The sequence below is a fragment of the Lolium perenne genome, chromosome 5, assembly GCF_019359855.2.
Source record: "Lolium perenne isolate Kyuss_39 chromosome 5, Kyuss_2.0, whole genome shotgun sequence".
Taxonomy (NCBI): domain Eukaryota; kingdom Viridiplantae; phylum Streptophyta; class Magnoliopsida; order Poales; family Poaceae; genus Lolium; species Lolium perenne.
Window position 1 is genome coordinate 51,576,057 of NC_067248.2, and position 19,771 is coordinate 51,595,827.

A 19,771-nucleotide genomic window follows, 5' to 3' on the forward strand; every position below is an offset into this window, starting at 1 on the left:
CAGATCTCTCCCGTGCCCGTAGGTGTAGGATTATCGGTAGGTTATCATGGAGGCGCAGCAGTCCGGCATGGCCGATCTCGCCGCCCGCCTCACCAAGCGACTGGCAGACGCGAACAGCAACGGCAACCTGGTCTTCTCGCCGCTCTCCATCTATGCCGTCCTTGCGCTCCTGGCCGCCGGCGCCGGCGGGGACACCCTGGAAGAGGTCCTCGGCGTCCTAGGCGCGCGGTCACGCCGTGAGCTAGAGGACTCCGTTACGCGTCTCCTGGACGGCCCCCTCAGGGACACGTCTGGGTCCGGCGGGCCGAGCGTGGCGTTTGCACACGGCGTGTGGAGCGACCTGACGCGGCCGCTGAAGCCGGCTTACCGCGAAGCCGTCGTCGGCACCTACAAGGCCGAGGCCGGCGTCGTCGACTTCAGGAACGATGCAGAGGAGGCGAAACGGCGGATCAACGCATGGGCTGCGGAGGCGACGAGGAACCTCATCGGGTCCGCCGTTCCTCCGGGACCCATGCACCCGGACACCAAGCTCGTGCTAGCCAACGCCATCTACTTCAGGGGTAAATGGGACCTTCCTTTCGACGAGAGATGGACCGAGAACAAACTCTTCTACCGGCTCGACGGCACCGCCGTGGATGTCCCTTTCATGACCAACTACGACGACAGGCACTACATCGGCGAGCACGACGGGTTCAAGGTGCTGAAGCTACGTTACAAGAGGTCGTCCTACACACGGTTCCACCACTGCATGTGCATCTTCCTCCCGGACGCGCGCGATGGCCTGGCGAGCCTGATGGACAAGATCACGTCGTCCCCAGGCTTCCTCCGCGAGCACCTGCCACAGAGGATGGTGAAGGTCGGCCAGTTCAGGGTGCCCAAGTTCGAGCTCACCTTCTGGAGCAGCGTCACCACCATACTCAATGACATGGGTCTCCGGCTTCCTTTCGGCCCAGAGGCCGACCTCTCCGAGATGCTGGAGGACGATGGCTCCAACTTGCCGTTCCTCCTGCAGGAGGTCTTCCAGAAGGCTGTCATCGAGGTCAACGAGGAAGGAACCAGAGCTGCGGCTGTCACCATGGCTCCTGCGTATAGTCCGACTTGCGCTCCAGATTATTCGCGGAGAGTGAATTTCGTCGCCGACCACCCGTTTGCCTACTTCATCATCGAGGAGGGGTCAGATGCCGCAGTCATGTTCGCGGGACATGTTGTCGACCCTAGCAACGGTACCGGGGTGGCGATTCAGTCCCCTGCCCCGTTCAAGGAGTCCGCCACAACAAAACCAAAATTGGACGAGGCCAGTGATGAGGTGAACAACAGATGGACAAGTCCAACATGCCCTGCATACAGTTCGGTGTATAATCCATTTCTCATATCGCCGGAATACAGGCCGACTTCCCCTTCGTACGGTCCAGTATCACCGGTATACGTGCCGACATACCCTGCATACGCTCCAGTTTCGCCGGCATACAGGCCGACTGTTCCGTCTGAGTTAAACAGGTTCAGTCCATCGCCGGCGTACACAAAACTCGACGATGGGGTCGGTCCATATCAGCCGAAAGAGGCGGAGGTAATGAGCAGCGGCAGCCTGCCCAAGGCCACGGCTGCACAGGGAGAAGGGACCGGAGAAAATGCGTTACCCCTAGAGAAAACAGAGTAAATATTATTGGAAGTATATATGAACCACGCGATCAATTGGAATGAATTGTCCTATAGATTCTTAATTGCGTGCCTTCAGCGGTTGCATTTGCATTTTTGTAGGACTTCTGTAATCACAAATGATCGAGTTAAACTGACCGATATCATATGCATATGATTTTTTGCACTGACAAGTCTGGATGAAAAACTTATAAGGGATCTAAAAAGTTTATGTTCAGTTAAGTTCTACACCGTTTAATTTTGCATCATGATTCTTGCATTTGAGCTATAAGTTAGGTTGCAATTGAGTTTTTTTTCTTCAGCTACAGGTGAGATTGCAACTGAAATGCAAGTAGGAATACAACTAAAAGTATTTTGAATCGTTAAATTTGTTTCGTGATTCATGCTAGTTATGAGTTCTAACTAAAATTGAATGAATGTGGGCCTGGCCCGATTTCCGGTTGCTACTTGCTGAGTATCCAATGTTTTCGGATTGGAGGCTGATTAACCACATGATGGTTAGCTCTGCCGTGTACTTGCCATAATATAATGGGCATCGGTTTCGCAAAAGTTAAACTGCACTAACCTTGTCCAATTTTTTTAATAAAATTACCTATATCAAGAACACCGAATCTATGCCATATAAAAATATGCGTCATGTTGAATCCAGTAGTATTGATTTGATATTGTAGATGTTGACTTGTTTTCGTATAAATTTTGATGAAAATCCACATGGTTTGAATTTTAAAGAAACTTAATGCGGAAAATACATCGCCATATAGGGAGTATCTGCCCTTCCAACTGCTCCTAATGAAGCCCCCCGGCCACCGCTTCGGTGAGCACGCTATCTCACATATCCATTTCCCCCTCACATACAAGGACACATGGGCCTTGACTAGCCTACCAGTTAGACGGCTTGCAGCAGCGATGGCACTGATGGTCTTCTTGCAACTTTGGCGACGCCACTTGTAGCAACCGCATCAGATGCTTGTAGCAGCAACAATGACGTTTGTACCAATTGTTTCGGTCGCTTGTAGAAACTGTGGTGGTCACTTGTAGCAGCACCCGCTTGCGCTCGAACAATCTCCAATAAAGGTTTGCAGCACCGGTGCCCCTACGTCGCAACACCGTCAATGGAGGAATCGACATGCGGCAACGTACGATTGCGACAAGTTATCTCAACATGGTGCGATTTGAGAGAGATGAAGTGATAAATAGCAGAAAAACTATGTGGAGGAGAAGTATTGGGGAAGAGATAAGGTAGATGTAAGCCCACACACCACCGACATGCGCGTCCGTATTCCTTCACCACGGAGTAGGAGTGTAGGACGCATGACGTGAGCTGAGCATGGGTGATCTCGTGGTTAATCCCAGCGACCAGTTTCTTGGGCTAGACGACAAAATAGATTCACACAGCAAGTGGATCTTCTTCGCCGCGTGACCCTCACGCTTCTAACCGCATATACGCTAGCCTCTCTACCACTACTTGAAAAACACGCCACTACTAACAATTATTAGTGGCGCACCATATGGTAAGCCACCAGTAAGCAACATACCAATGGCTTACCCTAAACATAATGCACCACAGGTATTCAGAAATGGTGCGCCACAGTAATTTGGAACGATGCGCCACTGCTACGAACGCTGCCTAATAAAAAAATAGGCCCTGCCTCAATGGTAGGGGAATCTACATAGATATATTTTTTGTCGTTAGTACGATTACAATGACCCACACCACCGCCACATTCTGCGGCCCCGTTCTGTGAGATCTTCTGTGGATTAGAACGCATGTGTACAAATTGACAGTGACGATGTCCGACTGAGTTGAAGATTTCCATGCCGGTAAGTGTGCCGCCGGACACCACCCATGCCATCATTGCAAGTCCGGCAAGGTCCAGTCGAGCGTGCCGCCGGCCGTGCCCTTGGTCAGCGCGCCACCGGCCATGCGCTTGGTCAGCGTGCCGTCGGCCGTTCCCTTGGTTAGCGTGCCGCTGAGGATAGGTGAGAAGCTCCTCCCGACGGGATGCAGTAGCGGGATGGGAGGGTCTAGGAACGGAGAGCATGTGGAGCTCCCATACGAAAGCGGGGCAGGTGAGAGTCCGGCGAGATGCGAGGCAGGGCAGCCGGGGATGCAGGGTGTCGAGGGAGAGGGTGAGGCAGGAGGTCAATGGCGAGGTCCCGGCGGTGAAGGTCGTGCAAGGAAATCTGTAGAGAGGCGGCGCCGGAGCTTCAACGGACGGTGGCGAGGCTCAGAAAGGCCCAGTAAGCGGCGGGCTGGACGAGCGGAGGTGTGGCGATGGTTGGGTCGCGCGAGCTCACAGACATAGGGGATTCGGTGAGAGGCATGGGGTTCTGGGGCCAGCGTTGGAAGGAGGCCGGGCTACGATGGCTATCCAGCAGCGCTGGTGAGGGCACGTGACGGCGCAGGTGAGGATTCGTCGGTGGAGGAGGGATGCGGGTGGGAGGGGAAAGTGGAAGAGTTAGTGCGGAAAGGGAACATGTAGAGGAGTTAGTGCAGGAGGGAATCTGCAGAGGCTGACACTGCAATTATTTCTCTAGGTTGTGCTTCCTTGTGTGTTGTTGCGGCCATTGGATGGGTGGGTGTGCAGGATCAGGTGAGCTACGGAGCACGGTCTAGCGGGGTAGGTAGCCTCTAGACTGCTAGCATCTCAAATATTTACGAGAGTGATCTATAACCGCACCTGCTCGTACCAATGACGCACCATACCTAGGTGTGTCATTGCTACCTCAATTAAATAGCAATGGCACACCTAGATGTGGTGCATCATTGGTATGTGTGTTAGGCGAGGGTCAATCAGCCTAGTAGTAGTAGTGGTGCACCTTATACGTACTGCGTAATTAGTATTTGTGCTAGAAGTGGAACATGTGTTAGAAGTGGAACATGTGTTAGTAGTGACGTAGTGCGCCACTGCTATATAGCAGTGGAGCACCTCTAGCATGGTGCACCACTGGTAGTAACACTACGGCTAGCTGCTTTTCTAATAGTGCACACTCGCGTTTGGCATCACTGCCTCTTCACCTGATCCTTCTCAAACCGCAATCAGCAGCAGGGTCTAACCTCCCATCCAACCATCCCCATTAAACTTCACTATCGGTGATTTTCTCTCGTGTCGGCCAGCTACCCCACCCTAAAGTAGGGCCAAAAACCTTGATAGAAGCATGCTTATCCACCCTCAACGTCCCACAGATACCAAGTGTCCAGTCATGAAGACCAAGCTATGTCTTGTTGAGCTAAGTCCATGCCCAGTAAATGGGGGTAGATCTTCACACAAAGTACTTGGTCTCTGGCATTTATAAATTATTTACCAATTCACAATCACCACGAAGGTTTCAAATCAGGGATAGACTAGCATCCCTCCTACCCGAGCCCCTACCCACACTTTCCAGTGGTGCTTCTACTTGCGTTATGTGACTTCAAATGATTTCGAAAACTGTCATTTTAAGCATGTTTACCTGTGCTTCAAGAAGTTTTTGGTTCAGCCAATGTTTCCAAATGACACCTAGCCCAGCAAATAAGCGAGGCACACCCACCAAAAGGTAACAACACTATTCTAGCGCTTGACGGTGACCCAGCATGTTGTTCCGCAAATAGTACATCCATGGGAATGGTACAACGAAAACATTACGGATCGGAATATCAAAAAGTTATTATTACAAGGCAAAGATGTACAGAAACTTGGGGAGATCCTCATCAGTCACAGAGGATATCGAGGCGCCCGTGACACGATGCTCGGCATCAGCCTGCACCGCACCATCCCCCCCCCCCCCCCCCACCCCCCCACCCAGCGGAGGGCAATTTTCGAGCGCCTAGGAGGAAGAGCTTCAGCGGAGCGGCACTCGCTCTGACTTAAAGCGATAATCCCTATTTGACGCTTCATGCATCGGTATCATCCTGACGCATGAAACGAAAGCATGGTGGGCTTCAGCCCATTAGGCGTGGCCAGCTACCAGAGATCAAGAAGATGACCGGGACGAAATCGAGGACCATACGTCAACCTCGCTGGAGATGGGAAAGACTTGGCTGGCCGTGGTGTCCCTGGCGGAGGCAAGGGTTTCAACGTCTACAGAAGCTTGGGTCGAGCATCGCTGTTACGAGGTTGATGTTTGAAGGAGGAAGTATGCCAACTGTTAAGGAGCTTAACCTCTTTATTCAACTCATATCGAATCAAATGGTGACGGTTGTTGTGTTTTTGATTTTCGCATCCAGTACAACTCCACCCTTGCTTGGCTCAGTGGCACTATAAGAGCATCTCAAACAGGCACCCAAAATTACCGCGCGGTAAATTTTTTTTGCAGTGCATGTTTTAACTGTTTTGCACGTGCGGCACTGGATTCCTTCACCGGACGCCCAAAATATCGTGTGCGGGTAGCATCGCTTTTTCACGCTGTAAAAGGCAGTGCGTTAGTGCCTCCACAAGCACCAAACAACAATAGATATAGAACAATGAAGATCAAACTGGAAGAAAAAAGACAATAATAAATAGTTCAATTATTATCACAACATAAATAAATAGTTTATTTTCAATACAACATATATTTCATCAATAATACAACAAATAGATCTCACCATACAATAGATAGTTTTTCAACAATACAACAAACATACATATGAGATAAAACATACTATTGTTGACCATTTCACGACCACCACTACTCGATGAGATCTTCTTAAAGCCAATCATGCACATCATCGTCTCGAATAGCTTTATACGAGGCAATGAAGCGGTCTACCCTCTCTTCTCTCCCACACACTTGCACATGTCGTCCCATCAACTCATAGTGCAAGTAGTCATTGTTTTGCCCTCGCTTATTCTTGATGATCATGTTATGCATGACGACGCGAACGTTCATGATGTACCAAAGGATCTCTTGATCTCAAAATGTAGCCGCTCCTCTCACAATAGTAAATTAGGCTTGTAAAATTCCATATGCTCTCTTTTTCTTCTTGAAGATCACAACCTCATCGGATGCGTACGACGAACTCATCTACAAACAATGAAAATCGGACTACATTAAAAAAATAAATGACAATGCTAAAATTAAAAGGGTGAGTCGACCGCACGCCATACATTCCAGCACCTTCCGGGAGCCGCTGCGGAGGCGGCGATGCGGCACCTCGGCACAGCGACAACGCAGCCGATTTCAAATGGGGGAGCGGCGGCGATTCGGCCACGGCGGCGGCGTCTGTGAATCAACCTTGGCGTAGCATCAGTAGCGGGATTCGCTACGGCGGAGTCACCAAAGGGTATGGGGCAGATGAAGCAACGATGACATAAACGCGCATAAACGCGCGGGAGAGAAACATGTTGGCGGTTGTGTCTCAAGCGCAACGAGTAAATTTATCACGTGCTGGAGTGAAAGCCAAATATGCCGAGCGCAATGTTGTTTTATCCCTTGTGCTGAAAAAAATACAGGCGCTGATTTTTAGCGCGTCCGCTAGAGCACCGATTTCCACCTCCCACACCCTAAAAGTTGTTTTTTAACGCTACATGCTTTTTTTCCGAGAGTGTTGAAGATGCTCTAAATTGCCGTGGCGTGAGGGTTGCAGATGTGGAGGCTATGCTTTGGAACTTGAGAGCATGGCCAATGTACATCGTAACTGCCCCACACTAATAAATAAGTGACAATATTGAGAAAGCGGACAATAGAAATGTTAGATGACGACAAGATTGAAAAAGGACTCACCAACACTTGAAGGCGACATTGTTGAAAAAGGCTTGCTAAGGGAAGTGTTTCAGGCACAGATCGAAGCAATACAGCATCAACATATATCAGCTTATTAACATTCTCTGTTGATTACTATCTCAAAATGTTGGTGGGAGATAATCGGTCACAACCTAGCTTGCCATTTATTTGTTGGCTCGAGACTAGATTGATACATGTGTGGTGTCGAATGGGCGTTGGCAGCGGTGGCCGCCGCCGGCGCGGCGTTGTGCTGGCAGAAGCGCATCGCTGTAAGCGGGGCGGGCCATCCTGGACCTGATCTCGGCCCGCCTCGGTGCTGCGAGGTGCCTGCTGGCCATTCGGTTGTTTATCCTTATTTTGGCATCTCGTGTTCGTCTTCTTCTTCACTGTCGGCCGGTGCTGAGGGGGCTGATGGCGTGGTTTTGAATAAAGGTGGCGGTCCTTGGATTTTCTCACACCATGATGAAGAATTATCTATCGCCTCTCATCATTGATCTTGGGCGGATTACCGAGTTTCGGAAGGCTGCGTCGGCATATTACAAATGGATGTCATGCCTGGAGTTTGCCCAAGTGAATGGTGTTTCGGTCACGCTTAATCATGTTTTACTCTGACCGTTTGGTTTCAGAGAGGGTGTGGTGAAACTCTCGGTCTGTTGCCATCATGGGACATGGCTTTGTTCCATGGTAAAGTTAGACGTGGAGAATTATATGAAAGCCGAGAACTGAGGATTGACAATGAAAGTTTGAATTCCTATTGTGCAGCGATTCTAACTTGATGATTCATGACTTGGAGCAGCGAAACTGGCAAGTGGGGGAGATAATACAGGAGGAATTCAGTTTCTAAACTTGCATGGTGAAATTTAAGGTCTGACCTTAGTTGGTTGTGGCTGACAATTATCTTATTGAAGGCATTGTTTTGTAAGAGCGGAGTTTCTCTAGGTTAAAAACTATGGTCCTTGATCAGGATGACGGCGCTTGTGCACTATTCCTTCTTGAAAGTGTTGCTTTTGAAGTTGATGGATTTTTAGTGCTATCTGATGGTGTTTGGTCCGTTGTTACAACTTACGAGGAGCATGACTTTTCTTTTATAAATTCTTCTTTCCATTTTTAGCTGTGTGCATCCATATTGATATTAGGGCAGTACATTATTGCATAAGTTGAGTATAATTGATATCTTCACGATATTAGTATACTATCAAATGTGTGATGCTCGAATAACTTTGCACTAAATAGCCACAAGTAGAATATGGGGCTTTACTCCCGGTTTGTAAGGGCCTTTAGTCCCGGTTTTGTAACTGGAACTGCGAACCGGGACTAAAGGACCTCCACGTGGGCAACGGACGCGCGCCGGGGTGAGGGATATTTAGTTCCGGTTTGTAACACTAACCGGTATAAAGGCTATTTCGTCTAATCTTTTTTATCCAATTTTTTCCTAATTCTTTTCCACTCCCTTTTTTTCTACTTTTATGAGAATTTCTAGTATTTCAGTTTACTTACTCGTGGTGAAACTTCTCTCTCGGTCACCCATCCTCCCACTACTCCAGCACTAGCACTCTTAACTTTCGAGTTCCTTCCCGTCCCGCTTCCAAGTGCTTCAAGCTCATGTTATTGATAGTAGTATCATATCAATCCTAGTAACCTCTCCTTCACGATGTCACACTTATTTATTGTTTGAATTTCAAATAATTACTTTAATAAATAAAAATAATGAAGTAATAATAATTTTGAGTAAGTAAAAAAATAATTTTTTAATTTTTTTTGCAAAACATAAAACCTGAAATTTTTCATACTTCCTTTTGGCAGTTTGAGAATCTAAAAATTGGCTAACCGGGTGTTCCTGAGTGAATTCAAATGGGAAATTTCACGTAGATACATTTTCATATATTAAACGTTTTCTCGACTTCGTATGCAACCAGAAATCCCATTTTGCCGTTACATGGCACAATTTTGCATAAAAAAAGTCGAAATTTATATTTGTTAATTCTCATTAAAAGTAGATGACATAATACATGGGAATCTCAAAAAATATTATTTTTTTAAATTTCCATCTATTTTTTGTATTTTACAAAGCTAAAAAAGGCGATACGCATGTGTGTGTGTGTGTGTGTGTGTGTGGGGGGGGGGGGGTACGTGGAGAGCAAAAAACTATGAAAACCTTTAGTCCCTGTTGAACCAGAGGCAGCCTGCCGTAACCCTTTTACTCTCGGTTGGTGCCTCCAACCGGGACTAAAGATTCCAAACAAACCGGAACTAGAGGGTGGTTGTGACCCGCGCTGGTTGAACTGGGACTAATGCTCACATTAGTCGCGGTTCGTAATGCGACCGGAACTAAAGCTACCAGGGGCTTCGGACGAAAGCCCTATTTTCTACTAGTGACCCGATCATGTTGTACCATTGTCTACTTTTCTTTTTTATCCGGTATATATGTTTGGTAACCGACTCCAAGTCATGTGTTTTAGGTGTTTCCTGTTTTATGGCAGGTTCATGTTAACTTTTTTGGTTGATTTGATTTCTTCTTGTTTTTCTTGGTAATGTTGATTCGACGTCTCTCGTCTTTCTGGTAACCAGCGACGGTAAGTGTTAATGATGTTTCTCATCTTCCCGATTTTGCATCTCTTGGAGCATCTCTAGCTGATTCCTTGGAGTCGGTTAGAGGAGTAAAATTTTCCTTTTAGGAAGCTATAAACCACATCTATCTAATACGTCAAATCTTTAGAGAGGAGCAAAAAAATTTACTCCTCTAAATCAAGCTTCAAGCCCAAGTCTCTTATTTATATTCATCTGCGATTACCGTTCCTTAAAATTTAGCCATCCTTTTATCTCGCCCGCCGACGACCGGTCACCCTGGTGAGCAGGAAAATGAAACCCCCAACGACCTCGCAACTCTGGCGACCCTCGCCAACACTGTAATCTTGCCGGCAGCGAGGAACTTCATAAAAAAAAACCGTGGACGTCCGGCTGCACGTTCGGTTAATATGGTTAATTCGGTTCGGTTTATTCGGTTATACGGTAAATACGATTTTAATACTTTGGTTAATACGGTTATGTATACATATACGATTCGGTTTCGGTAATAACCATTAAATTTCGGTTCGGTTTCGGTAATAACCAAATTAACCAAAGTTGACGCGAATTTTGGATTGAAAACTAACTTTTATGGTCATATATTTTATTTTCTATATTTTGTATGATCTTACTAAAGATTTTGCAAGAGAGAAAAACAAAAAAGAAAGTAATTTTGAATAAATTAAAATATGGATGTATTTTGTATGGCCGTGCTAAAGGTTTTGCCAAGTAGTAAAAGGAAGAAAAAAATTAATTGGCCAAAATAAACCTACAGGACAATTTGAGGAGTTGAACTTGCAACCTGTGGTTACATACGCAGTAAAACAATGGGCCGAACCATCACAGTAGAGCAGACTACGTGTACACTAATCATTTTAGGTGCTATACTAAGATTATGCAGGAAGCTGGGCCGGCCTAGTAAACGGGATTTTGTGTCGGGCTGGGCGTTCGGTTTCTTTCGGTTTAACCGCAGTTTTTCGGTTAAAAACCGAATTAACCGAAGTCCTTTCGGTTTGATGTTTTGCTAACTGAAACCTAACCATAAAACCATAAAAACTGAAATTTTGTTTCGGTTAGGTTTTTTTCGGTTCGGTTTTCAGTTTCGGTTCGGTTATGTGCAGTCGGACGTGGACGCGAGCGTGGGAGACAAGGATGGAGACATCTCGCTCGCTGGTGGGGGAGGGCGGCTTGGGGCTGACCAGAGAGGTGGAGGGAGTCGAGACAGTGGTGGGAGCCATTGCCGGAGGCGATGTTGCCACGGGAGGAGGGGCATGGCTAGTGGTGGCCGGTGATGGCGGCGGGGTGGTGGCAGCACGAGGTGGCGTTACCGGCAGAGACGGAGGTGGAGTGGTGGGAGCTAGCGGAGGGTACTTTGGGGGAGATGGGGCGGAATTGTGGGAGCAGGTGGTGGGGTGACCGGCGACATAGTGGGACCAAGAGTAGGCGGTAGGGCCTGCGACGCGGGAGGTAGTATGGTGGATGGCATAGAAACAGTGTGGAGTGATATGTTGTTCCTGTGCGTGACTGCGGGGTTCTACTTAAGATGGAGACGCCGGAAGAAAGACGAAGACATAAGAAACTTTCATAGGACCACTTTGTTTGAGGAATTAAATTTAAGGTATCGACTACAATTAGAGAAGTCAAATATTACTCATCTAAGTTTACTCCATCGTTGACTCTAAGTTTACTCCTCTAATCTAAATTACGGAGTATAAAGAATCGGCTAGAGTCTTACTTGCCGATGCTAAGAGCATCTCCAGCCGCATCCTCTAAAGCGTCTCCAAAGTAATTTGGGGCGCGTCGGAAAAACGTTCCCAGCCGCGTCCTCCAAAACCACTTTTTGTCCGGCGCGGTCCAATATGGTGTCCGGTGCCCCGATCCCGTCCCCGCTACACGGGGATGCTCCGGGCACGCCGGACACAACGAAAAGCGAGACGAGGAGACGCGGGCCCCACTAGTAGAAAAAGCCTTATAGATGAGATCTTATTTCTGTGGCGCACCTACTTCATATACGCCACAGAAACAGTATACGTGGCGTACCTGACACGGGTGGGGCTCACATCCTGCCACCATCAATAATTGGTGTCGTTATTTCTGTGGCACATAGGATAGGGTGCGCCATAAAAATAGGTGATTCTGTGGCGCACTTGTGTTGGTGCGCCACAGAAATAGCGCGCTTATATCACCTGCCGTGCCCCCTCCCTTGCCCGTACCCCTCTCTCCCTCTCCCTACCGCCGCGCGTCGCCGCCTTCCTGGTATGAAATGGTGAGCGCTGCTGTCGCCGTCGCCGCCGCCTTCCTCCGCGAGGGCCGCATGCCGCCACGCTCCACCCATCCCCGCCACCAGCAGCACAAGCTGTTGCGGCGTGGAGGAGGAGGGGCCGCCGCGTCAAGGAGGAGGGGCCGACGCCGCATCAAGGAAGAGGATCCGCCGTGCCCTCCTCCACCCCTGCCGCCGTCGTTGTCAACGTCCTCCTCCACCCCTGCCGCCGTCGTCGTCGGTGAGCTCTCCCCTCCCCTCCCTCTCCCTCTCCCGCGCGAGCACAACGTGCTCGACAAAATGCTCGTGCTGCCGCGCGCCGCCCGCCGTAGTGTGCCCTCTATGCTGGTGGTGGTGGTGGTTCAGCGCGACGTAGCGGGGCGACGGCAAGTGCTGCTGCTGCAGCAGGGGCTCCATCTCGAACTTGGGCTCGAGCAGCAGCGCGGCGTCCATGGTGTCTGGGTGGTTGGTGGTGCCGGTGTGCTCGTGGTCCATGAAATGAGATGTGGCATGCGGGGTGGCCGGGAGCGGGCGGGCCGGGAGCGGGGATGAGCGGTGTGGGGCGAGGGCGGCGGCGGGGGGTTTATAGGCTCCGGTCCGAGTGAAACCAACATAGTGGTGACGGCGACGGGCACACCGCGTTGTGGCGTTGCAGAGTCGGATAGGGCGCCGCGCCTGGCGATTTGACCGCCGTTGGCCGTTCTAGGGGCTGTTGTGTGGCGGACCTTGCTAGGTGCTTGCGCTATGCACAAGAAGCTGGAACTTGAGGAGGCTGCTTGGGCACGGCTGGTTGAGCTTGACCCTAGGCACAGCGGTGACTATGTGCTCCTCTCAGATCTGTATGCTGCTGTTGTGAGGTGTGTCCATGTGCTTAGGAAGACAATGATCACGCATGGAGTGAGAAAGAACCCAGGGCATAGCCTTGTGGAGCTCCGCAACTCTGTGTATGAGTTTGTTATGGGCGATAGATCACATCCCAAGAGTGAGCAGATATACCAAATGCTTGCTCAGATAGCTGAGAGATTGAGGCACCAAGGTTATGTCCCTCGCACAAGCAATGTATTGGCAGATATAGAGGAGGAAGAGAAAGAGGCTGCCTTAAACTACCATAGTGAGAGGCTGGCCATTGCCTTTGCCTTGCTCAAGTCTCTTCCTGGTACTCCTATCAGGATAGCGAGGGAGGACGAGAGGTCGAACCGGTGCAGAGCGAAGCTTTTTGGAGTAAGCCCAATTTTATGGTGTATTGTATGGGGATACACACCTTTTGGCATAGGTGGCGATTCATGTATATGCATATTTTTCCTAATGCATTGAACATCCAAATCTGTCCTAATGCATTCACACTAGCACAAGGTAATTCAAATAGATGGCATGCTAGCAACAACAGCACCAACAACCACTAGCACTTGCACTAGGAAGCTAATGCAAGCAGTAGTGTCTAGATGAACACTTGCTGAGGGGTTAGGGAATAAATTAATGCTCATGCTCACTCGTTGCTAGCAATATGGATGAATTCTCATGCTCACTGGTTGATATATATGTGTATATGTTGTACATGGTTCTCTTTATAAATGATTTATTCTTTAACTAGGTGCATCTGCAGAACCACTCCATGGTCACTGGGATGCTCTCAATCGACGACGTCTTTATATGAGCGCCGACGACCAGTCGAGGAAGCTTGTGAGAGATTGAGGGATACAGAGAGAGAGATTGGAAGAGCGGAGATGAACAAGGGTTGCATGATGATGATCCTGATGGTTTTATACCACTGGAGGTGGCTGACATCGTCCTTCCGCCGATGATAGTGGTTGAGATGTAACAGCGATGTATGTCATGTTCTCGGCGCGAATCTTGATGTTTACGGATAGGACGGACGCGACAAGGTTTGTGCAGGGTTTTGGACTAGTCTCTGGCGTCTGTGGCGTCCTTATCGTTGACGAGGAGGTGGCGGAGCTGGCTCGTCGGCATGTCGATCCCAGGGAAGAAGACGACGGCGTTTTTCTTTGTTTTCATACCGAAACGGTATGTGGAGTGGGTTTGTTCTGACGGTGGACTGGGCCGCGTGTTGGGCTGCTGCCGGGCTGGCGGTTGGGCTACGATGGCCTTGTTTGGTCTGGTAAACCCCTCTCTCTTTTTCTTATTTCTTTTCTATTTTATTTTCGGTTTAGATTTGCAATTTGAATTCCATTATGTTTTGAATGATTACAACTGTGTGGCTTTTACAAAAATAATTAGGAGATATCAATTAGTACATGGTATGGTAGTAGTAGTAATATTGGAATGTGCATTTCTACTTTAAATATGGTTAGCTTTTCAAATAGGTATCTTAATAATGATATATCCAATACTCATTCTTTTGAAGTTTAAATTATTTTTATAAAACTTGTAAAATTACCCAGTGATAGATAAAGGTTGTATTTTGTACTACTTTTGTTAAATAAATAATTTACAAGGTTAATTCTTTGTGCTTGGCTTCTTGTTGGTAGATTTAATCTCCTGGCATTATTTCATGTGCTCAACAATTTCTAAATACTTGGAAATTATTAATGATATTCAAAAGGTTAATGGGGTATTATATATAGGTCTATTCTTTGGTTTCTTAGAGGTATTATTATTTTCCCATAAAAATATATATTTTCTTAGAAACATAGTTAGAATGCACTTTTAGAATTTAAGTTTTATTTGTTTGCCTCACAATCTTGGGTGGAATTCTAGTAAGTGTTGTTTGGTTAAATCTCCTGGTTTTAAGGATATGGCTTACTACTAGGGTTTATCATATAATCACCTCACATATACTCCCTTAGATTGTGGTCTTAACATTTTACTTATGATCACCATGTGATACACAAGTTAGATGGAGATAAGGGCTATGTATGTGTGGATATCATGTTGGGTTGACTAGGGTATGGTCTCCCTCACTACTTATAATAGGATACCACCAAAGGGTTACTAGATGATCAAATGGATGATGTCTGAATAGGCTTGAGCATGCTCTAGTAGCCTGACACATAGGTGAGTGACTCTTGTTTTTGTTTGATGAGCAAAATGCTTGGTTGTCATGCTCTCATCCATAGCAACTCTTTAAGCATGAGTTGCCATAGCTTAAGATGCAAGCCATGTAGATATTTTCATCCTATGTGGCATTATTATTATCTTGTAGTTTTCTTTATTTTTGGATAACCAAGTCGCATTTTGCAATAAATGGTATGTGGATGATTTTATAATTGTGGATGAAGCACTATATCATATGTTATTCTCTCATATTATAATTTGTGATCCAAATGTCAAAAATAAAGGTTATGCCTAAATGTTGGATGGTTATGTTTGAGTTCACCAAGGATGACCATATGAGTTGTAATATACTCATAATTAATTTATTTAAGTAGTTTGAACTATAATTTGTAATATACTCATAATTAATTTATTTAAGTAGTTTGAACTATAATTCGTAATGTATATAAATTTAGTTTTGTGATATTACACATATTTAATAAGTTATGATTTAATTAAGAACGAGAACATGGAGAACAGTCAACGACGGCGAGATATAACATCCAGTGGTTAACGTTCTAAGGAACAACAGGAATACTTGACAAGGCGAGCCCAAAAGAAGGTAATGGGACGGGATTTAGGATTTCAAACGTTTTCTTCCGAATTCAAACATTTTAACTTTTGCCCAGGCAAATTTAATTTAAAGAAAACATCTAGACTATTGAAAACACGGTATAGGGTCTTTTGAGCAATTACAAGAAACAACGGACCTCCTGAACACTTCGTTAAAAATAAGAAGTTCGCAAACTAAATCGCCTGTGCTGTGTGTGGATGAGGCGTGTTATAAGCCATCCAACTCGAGTTGTGGCTCTTATCGAATTGAATAGAAAATTCCTTATCCCCCTTGCTGTCTCTCCTACACTTGTTCTTCCTCTTCTCCAAGCCACAGCCTCGAGTCCCCAATCTGGAGGAGAGATCCCTAGCAAGAACGTTACAAGGTTACCTGTCACAAGGTAATCATCAGTGTTTGGTTATGATTATTTCACTAGAATTTGCAGAACAAAATTCGTCAGCTAGAGAGGCATGCCGCTGAGATGAATAAACCTTTTCCCTGCATGATAATGATTCATTACCCTGCAAGCCCCAAGAATCATTTTTTTTGTGAACACTCTGCAAATAAGCTTTAAAAAGCCCTAAAAATCTTATGAGCATAAACTTAAGGATGGAAAAAGTCCTTTAAAAAGTCGATCAAATAAGCAGATCTTAATCTCTTTACCCGCAAGCGGCATCTTACATGCCCTGTCTGTACAGCTTAAAACATAGCATACGAGGGTTTGCAGTAGAGGAAGAGGGAATCACACCCAGTTTGCAGTTCCACACCACAATTGCTTACATATACACACACCAAACATAGGGTTAGTTAGCACTTCCTTCTGGCTGAGCGTACCACATCACGCAAATGCGTGCGGCAAGTATAGCAGCCCTGCTGCAGCTTCTGGCCACTATGCTAGTGCTAGTCTCAGTCAACGTTGCATCACCCAACTGCGCCAGCATATGCGGGAACATAAGCATTCCTTACCCGTTCGGCCTCGGAGCCGGATGCCACCGCGAGAGCTTCAAGCTCTTCTGCAACGAGACATACCATCCCCCAAAGCTCTTCATGGAAAATTCTGTAGTCGAAGTTCTGGAAATATCGACGCAAGACAGCACGGTGACCATCGACAGCGGGATCCTCAGCTTAGCACTAGCAAGGAATGAGGATACCAACGCAGTATGGGCAATTCCCCTTAACGGCAGCATCTATACGACGTCGGCAATAAGAAACGATCTCGTAGTGCTGGGGTGCGGATTCATCATGCTAGTTGCATTTGATCACGAATCAGCACCAGCCTCCAGTACGTTATATGATTGTCTGTCCAGTTACCCGAAGCAGCAAGTGTTGCTATTTGATAGCAATCTGATCCCTATTGATTTAAGTATACGCGATATAACCGCCCCAATCAATGCAAGCTTGGCTGTAATGGAGGGTGGATGGTGGAGCAACGGGAACAACATGACGCTGCAGAAAGCGGTCTTAGCTGACACTACACTTGGTGCCTCCAGAGGTGTGGTCCACTCTATACCGGGGGTACCGATCAGGACAGTTATCAGTTGGGTGTTCAGTAGTCTGTCATGTGCTGAGGCTAGAAATTCAAGTGACTTTGGATGCCTCAGCAACAACGGTGAGTGCCTTGACTACATCAAACAAGATGATTCAGCAGGAGGTTACACATGCCACTGTCGGGGAGGCTACGAAGGCAACCCTTACCGACGACATGGATGCCAAGGTATGCTACTAGACTCCCTGTACTCTTCATATACTATTACTTCAGCAATCAACACTATGCACGCAAATAAGTAGCTTCACTACTACTGCAGATATCAACGAGTGTACTCGTCCAGGAGAGTACTCATGCTCTGGCCAGTGCACAAATTTAATAGGATCATACACCTGTACCTGCCCACATGGCACCAGTGGTAACCCCCGGAAACAAAATGGATGTTCTTCAACCAAATCGGCCAAAGAAAAATTCTCAGGTAATAAGCAAATGTCAAAATAATGCTTTATGTTCATACCGGCATAAGATAAGTAAAGATTATTGGTGTTGTCAGTATTCGTTATTCTTTTGTACATTCTTCTATTTGCTCAAAATCTGAGATGCGGGCCAATTGATTATGTGGTCTCCAGGATTTGCCATTGCGCTAAAGGTTGGCAGTGGTGTAGGTGTTCTGCTAATTATCATTGCTGTTCTATTCGTGAGACGAAATCTCATCACTTGGAAAGCAAAAAAGTCGAGAGAATTTTTCTTCAAACAGAACAGAGGGTTGTTGCTACAACGGCTTGTAGACAAGGATATCGCTGAAAGGATGATGTTTAGCTTACAAGAGCTTGAAAAGGCGACAAATAAGTTCGACAATGCTCGGAAACTTGGAGGAGGAGGCCATGGTACTGTCTACAAGGGGATTTTATCTGACCAACGTGTTGTTGCCATCAAGAAATCAAAAGTTATAATTCAGAGAGAGACAGATGATTTCATCAATGAGGTTGCCATCCTTTCTCAGGTAAACCACAGGAATGCAGTGAAGCTTTTTGGATGTTGCCTCGAGACAGAAGTTCCATTGTTAGTCTATGAGTTCATTTCAAATGGCACTCTCTATGATAAACTTCATGCCAGTACCCCACTATCATTTCCATGGAAAGAGCGGCTAAGAATAGCCTTTGAAACCTCAAGATGTCTTGCCTATCTGCACTCAGCTGCTTCAATATCAATAGTACATAGAGATATCAAGTCCGCCAACATACTACTTGATGATCAGCTCACAGCAAAAGTATCAGATTTTGGAGCTTCTCGAGGCATCCCCATTGATCAAACTGGAGTTGCAACTGCTGTTCAAGGAACCTTTGGATATTTGGATCCAGAGTACTACCACACACGGCGACTCACTGAGAAAAGTGATGTATACAGCTTCGGTGTCATGCTTGTGGAGTTATTAACAAGGAAGAAGCCATGTGTCCACATGCCATCACCAGGAGCGAGTCTAACTGCAGAGTTCATCTTGCGAGTGAACCAAGGCAAACTCTTCGAGATGCTAGACCAGCAAGTCATTGAGGAAGGGGGTGAAGAAGCCAAGGACGTTGCAGTGGTAGCAGTGATGTGCTTAAGCTTAAAGGGTGAAGATAGACCCACAATGAGGCAAGTTGAGACAAGACTTGAAGCGATGCAAACAGTGGCAAACAACGCACCACTGGAACAGAACAATGTCAATGTGGATGATGACAACTTCAGTAGGCACTACAGCATGGAGGAAGAATGCATGTCATCTATGGATTTTCCTCGGTAACCCTATTGCTATTTGTGTCATAGATCCATCTATATATTAAGGACAGAGAAAATGAGGTCCTCACGGTGCACCACCCCATACATCATGTATTTTTATCCAATCAGTGCATGACGTGTGGCTGATGCTAGTACTTTTTTATTTACTAGATGACCTGTTGCGCTATCGCGCAAATGGCAGAATTAATACATGAGAGAAATGCCTAAATCAATGCAAACAAAATCACATTAATAATATGCTAATGGACACTAATATATAGGATGAACCTGCATCCCAGCACAAAGATCGAACCGAGCCTAAATTAAAGCCATATCTTATCAGTAATTGAATACATGGCGATAATCAGCAAGAAATAAAAGGCAAATGAATCAACAGTAAGTACACAACTCATACTTTGGTTGCAAACCAGGTTGATCAGAAAATCACCAATAGCAATACACTACCATACAACACAGCCGATAGAATATGTATCGTTATACTCTGATGGTGTCTAAGATAGATAGGTAATATAACTGGGAAGCTATAAAATACATATAAATAAGGAAAAGGGGTTAAACAGAAACTTAGGATTTGGGCATTCTAACTCCAAACCGTCCAGAACTCCGGTAAGGTAGCCCCGTCCCGAACTGATCTCTCGCTAACTGTCAGGCTGCTACCAAATTAGAGCACAGCGGCAGGTCCATGGCCTATGGCTTTGCTCGGAGAAGATGGACCGCCAAAACTGCAGCAGTTAGT

The 19,771-nt window shown here is 46.6% G+C and overlaps 3 protein-coding genes across 3 annotated transcripts; all 3 read left to right on the plus strand.

Moving 5' to 3' along the window:
- Nucleotides 1-9: 9 nt before the first annotated feature.
- Nucleotides 10-1,657, plus strand: LOC127303330 (putative serpin-Z8). Its single transcript, XM_051334073.1, has one exon. It carries the CDS (start codon nucleotides 47-49, stop codon nucleotides 1,655-1,657), a length of 1,611 nt encoding a protein of 536 aa, XP_051190033.1. The 5' UTR covers nucleotides 10-46.
- Nucleotides 1,658-12,910: 11,253 nt separating this feature from the next.
- LOC127303331 (pentatricopeptide repeat-containing protein At4g21065-like) lies at nucleotides 12,911-13,820 on the plus strand. Its single transcript, XM_051334074.1, has 2 exons — nucleotides 12,911-13,387; nucleotides 13,758-13,820. The coding sequence occupies exons 1-2, from the start codon at nucleotides 12,911-12,913 to the stop codon at nucleotides 13,818-13,820; spliced, it is 540 nt and encodes a 179-aa protein (XP_051190034.1).
- A 2,707-nt stretch (nucleotides 13,821-16,527) lies between these two features.
- LOC127299171 (wall-associated receptor kinase 5-like) lies at nucleotides 16,528-19,184 on the plus strand. Its single transcript, XM_051329092.1, has 3 exons — nucleotides 16,528-17,484; nucleotides 17,576-17,734; nucleotides 17,886-19,184. Exons 1-3 carry the CDS (start codon nucleotides 16,617-16,619, stop codon nucleotides 19,037-19,039), a joined length of 2,181 nt encoding a protein of 726 aa, XP_051185052.1. The 5' UTR covers nucleotides 16,528-16,616; the 3' UTR covers nucleotides 19,040-19,184.
- Nucleotides 19,185-19,771: the final 587 nt, after the last annotated feature.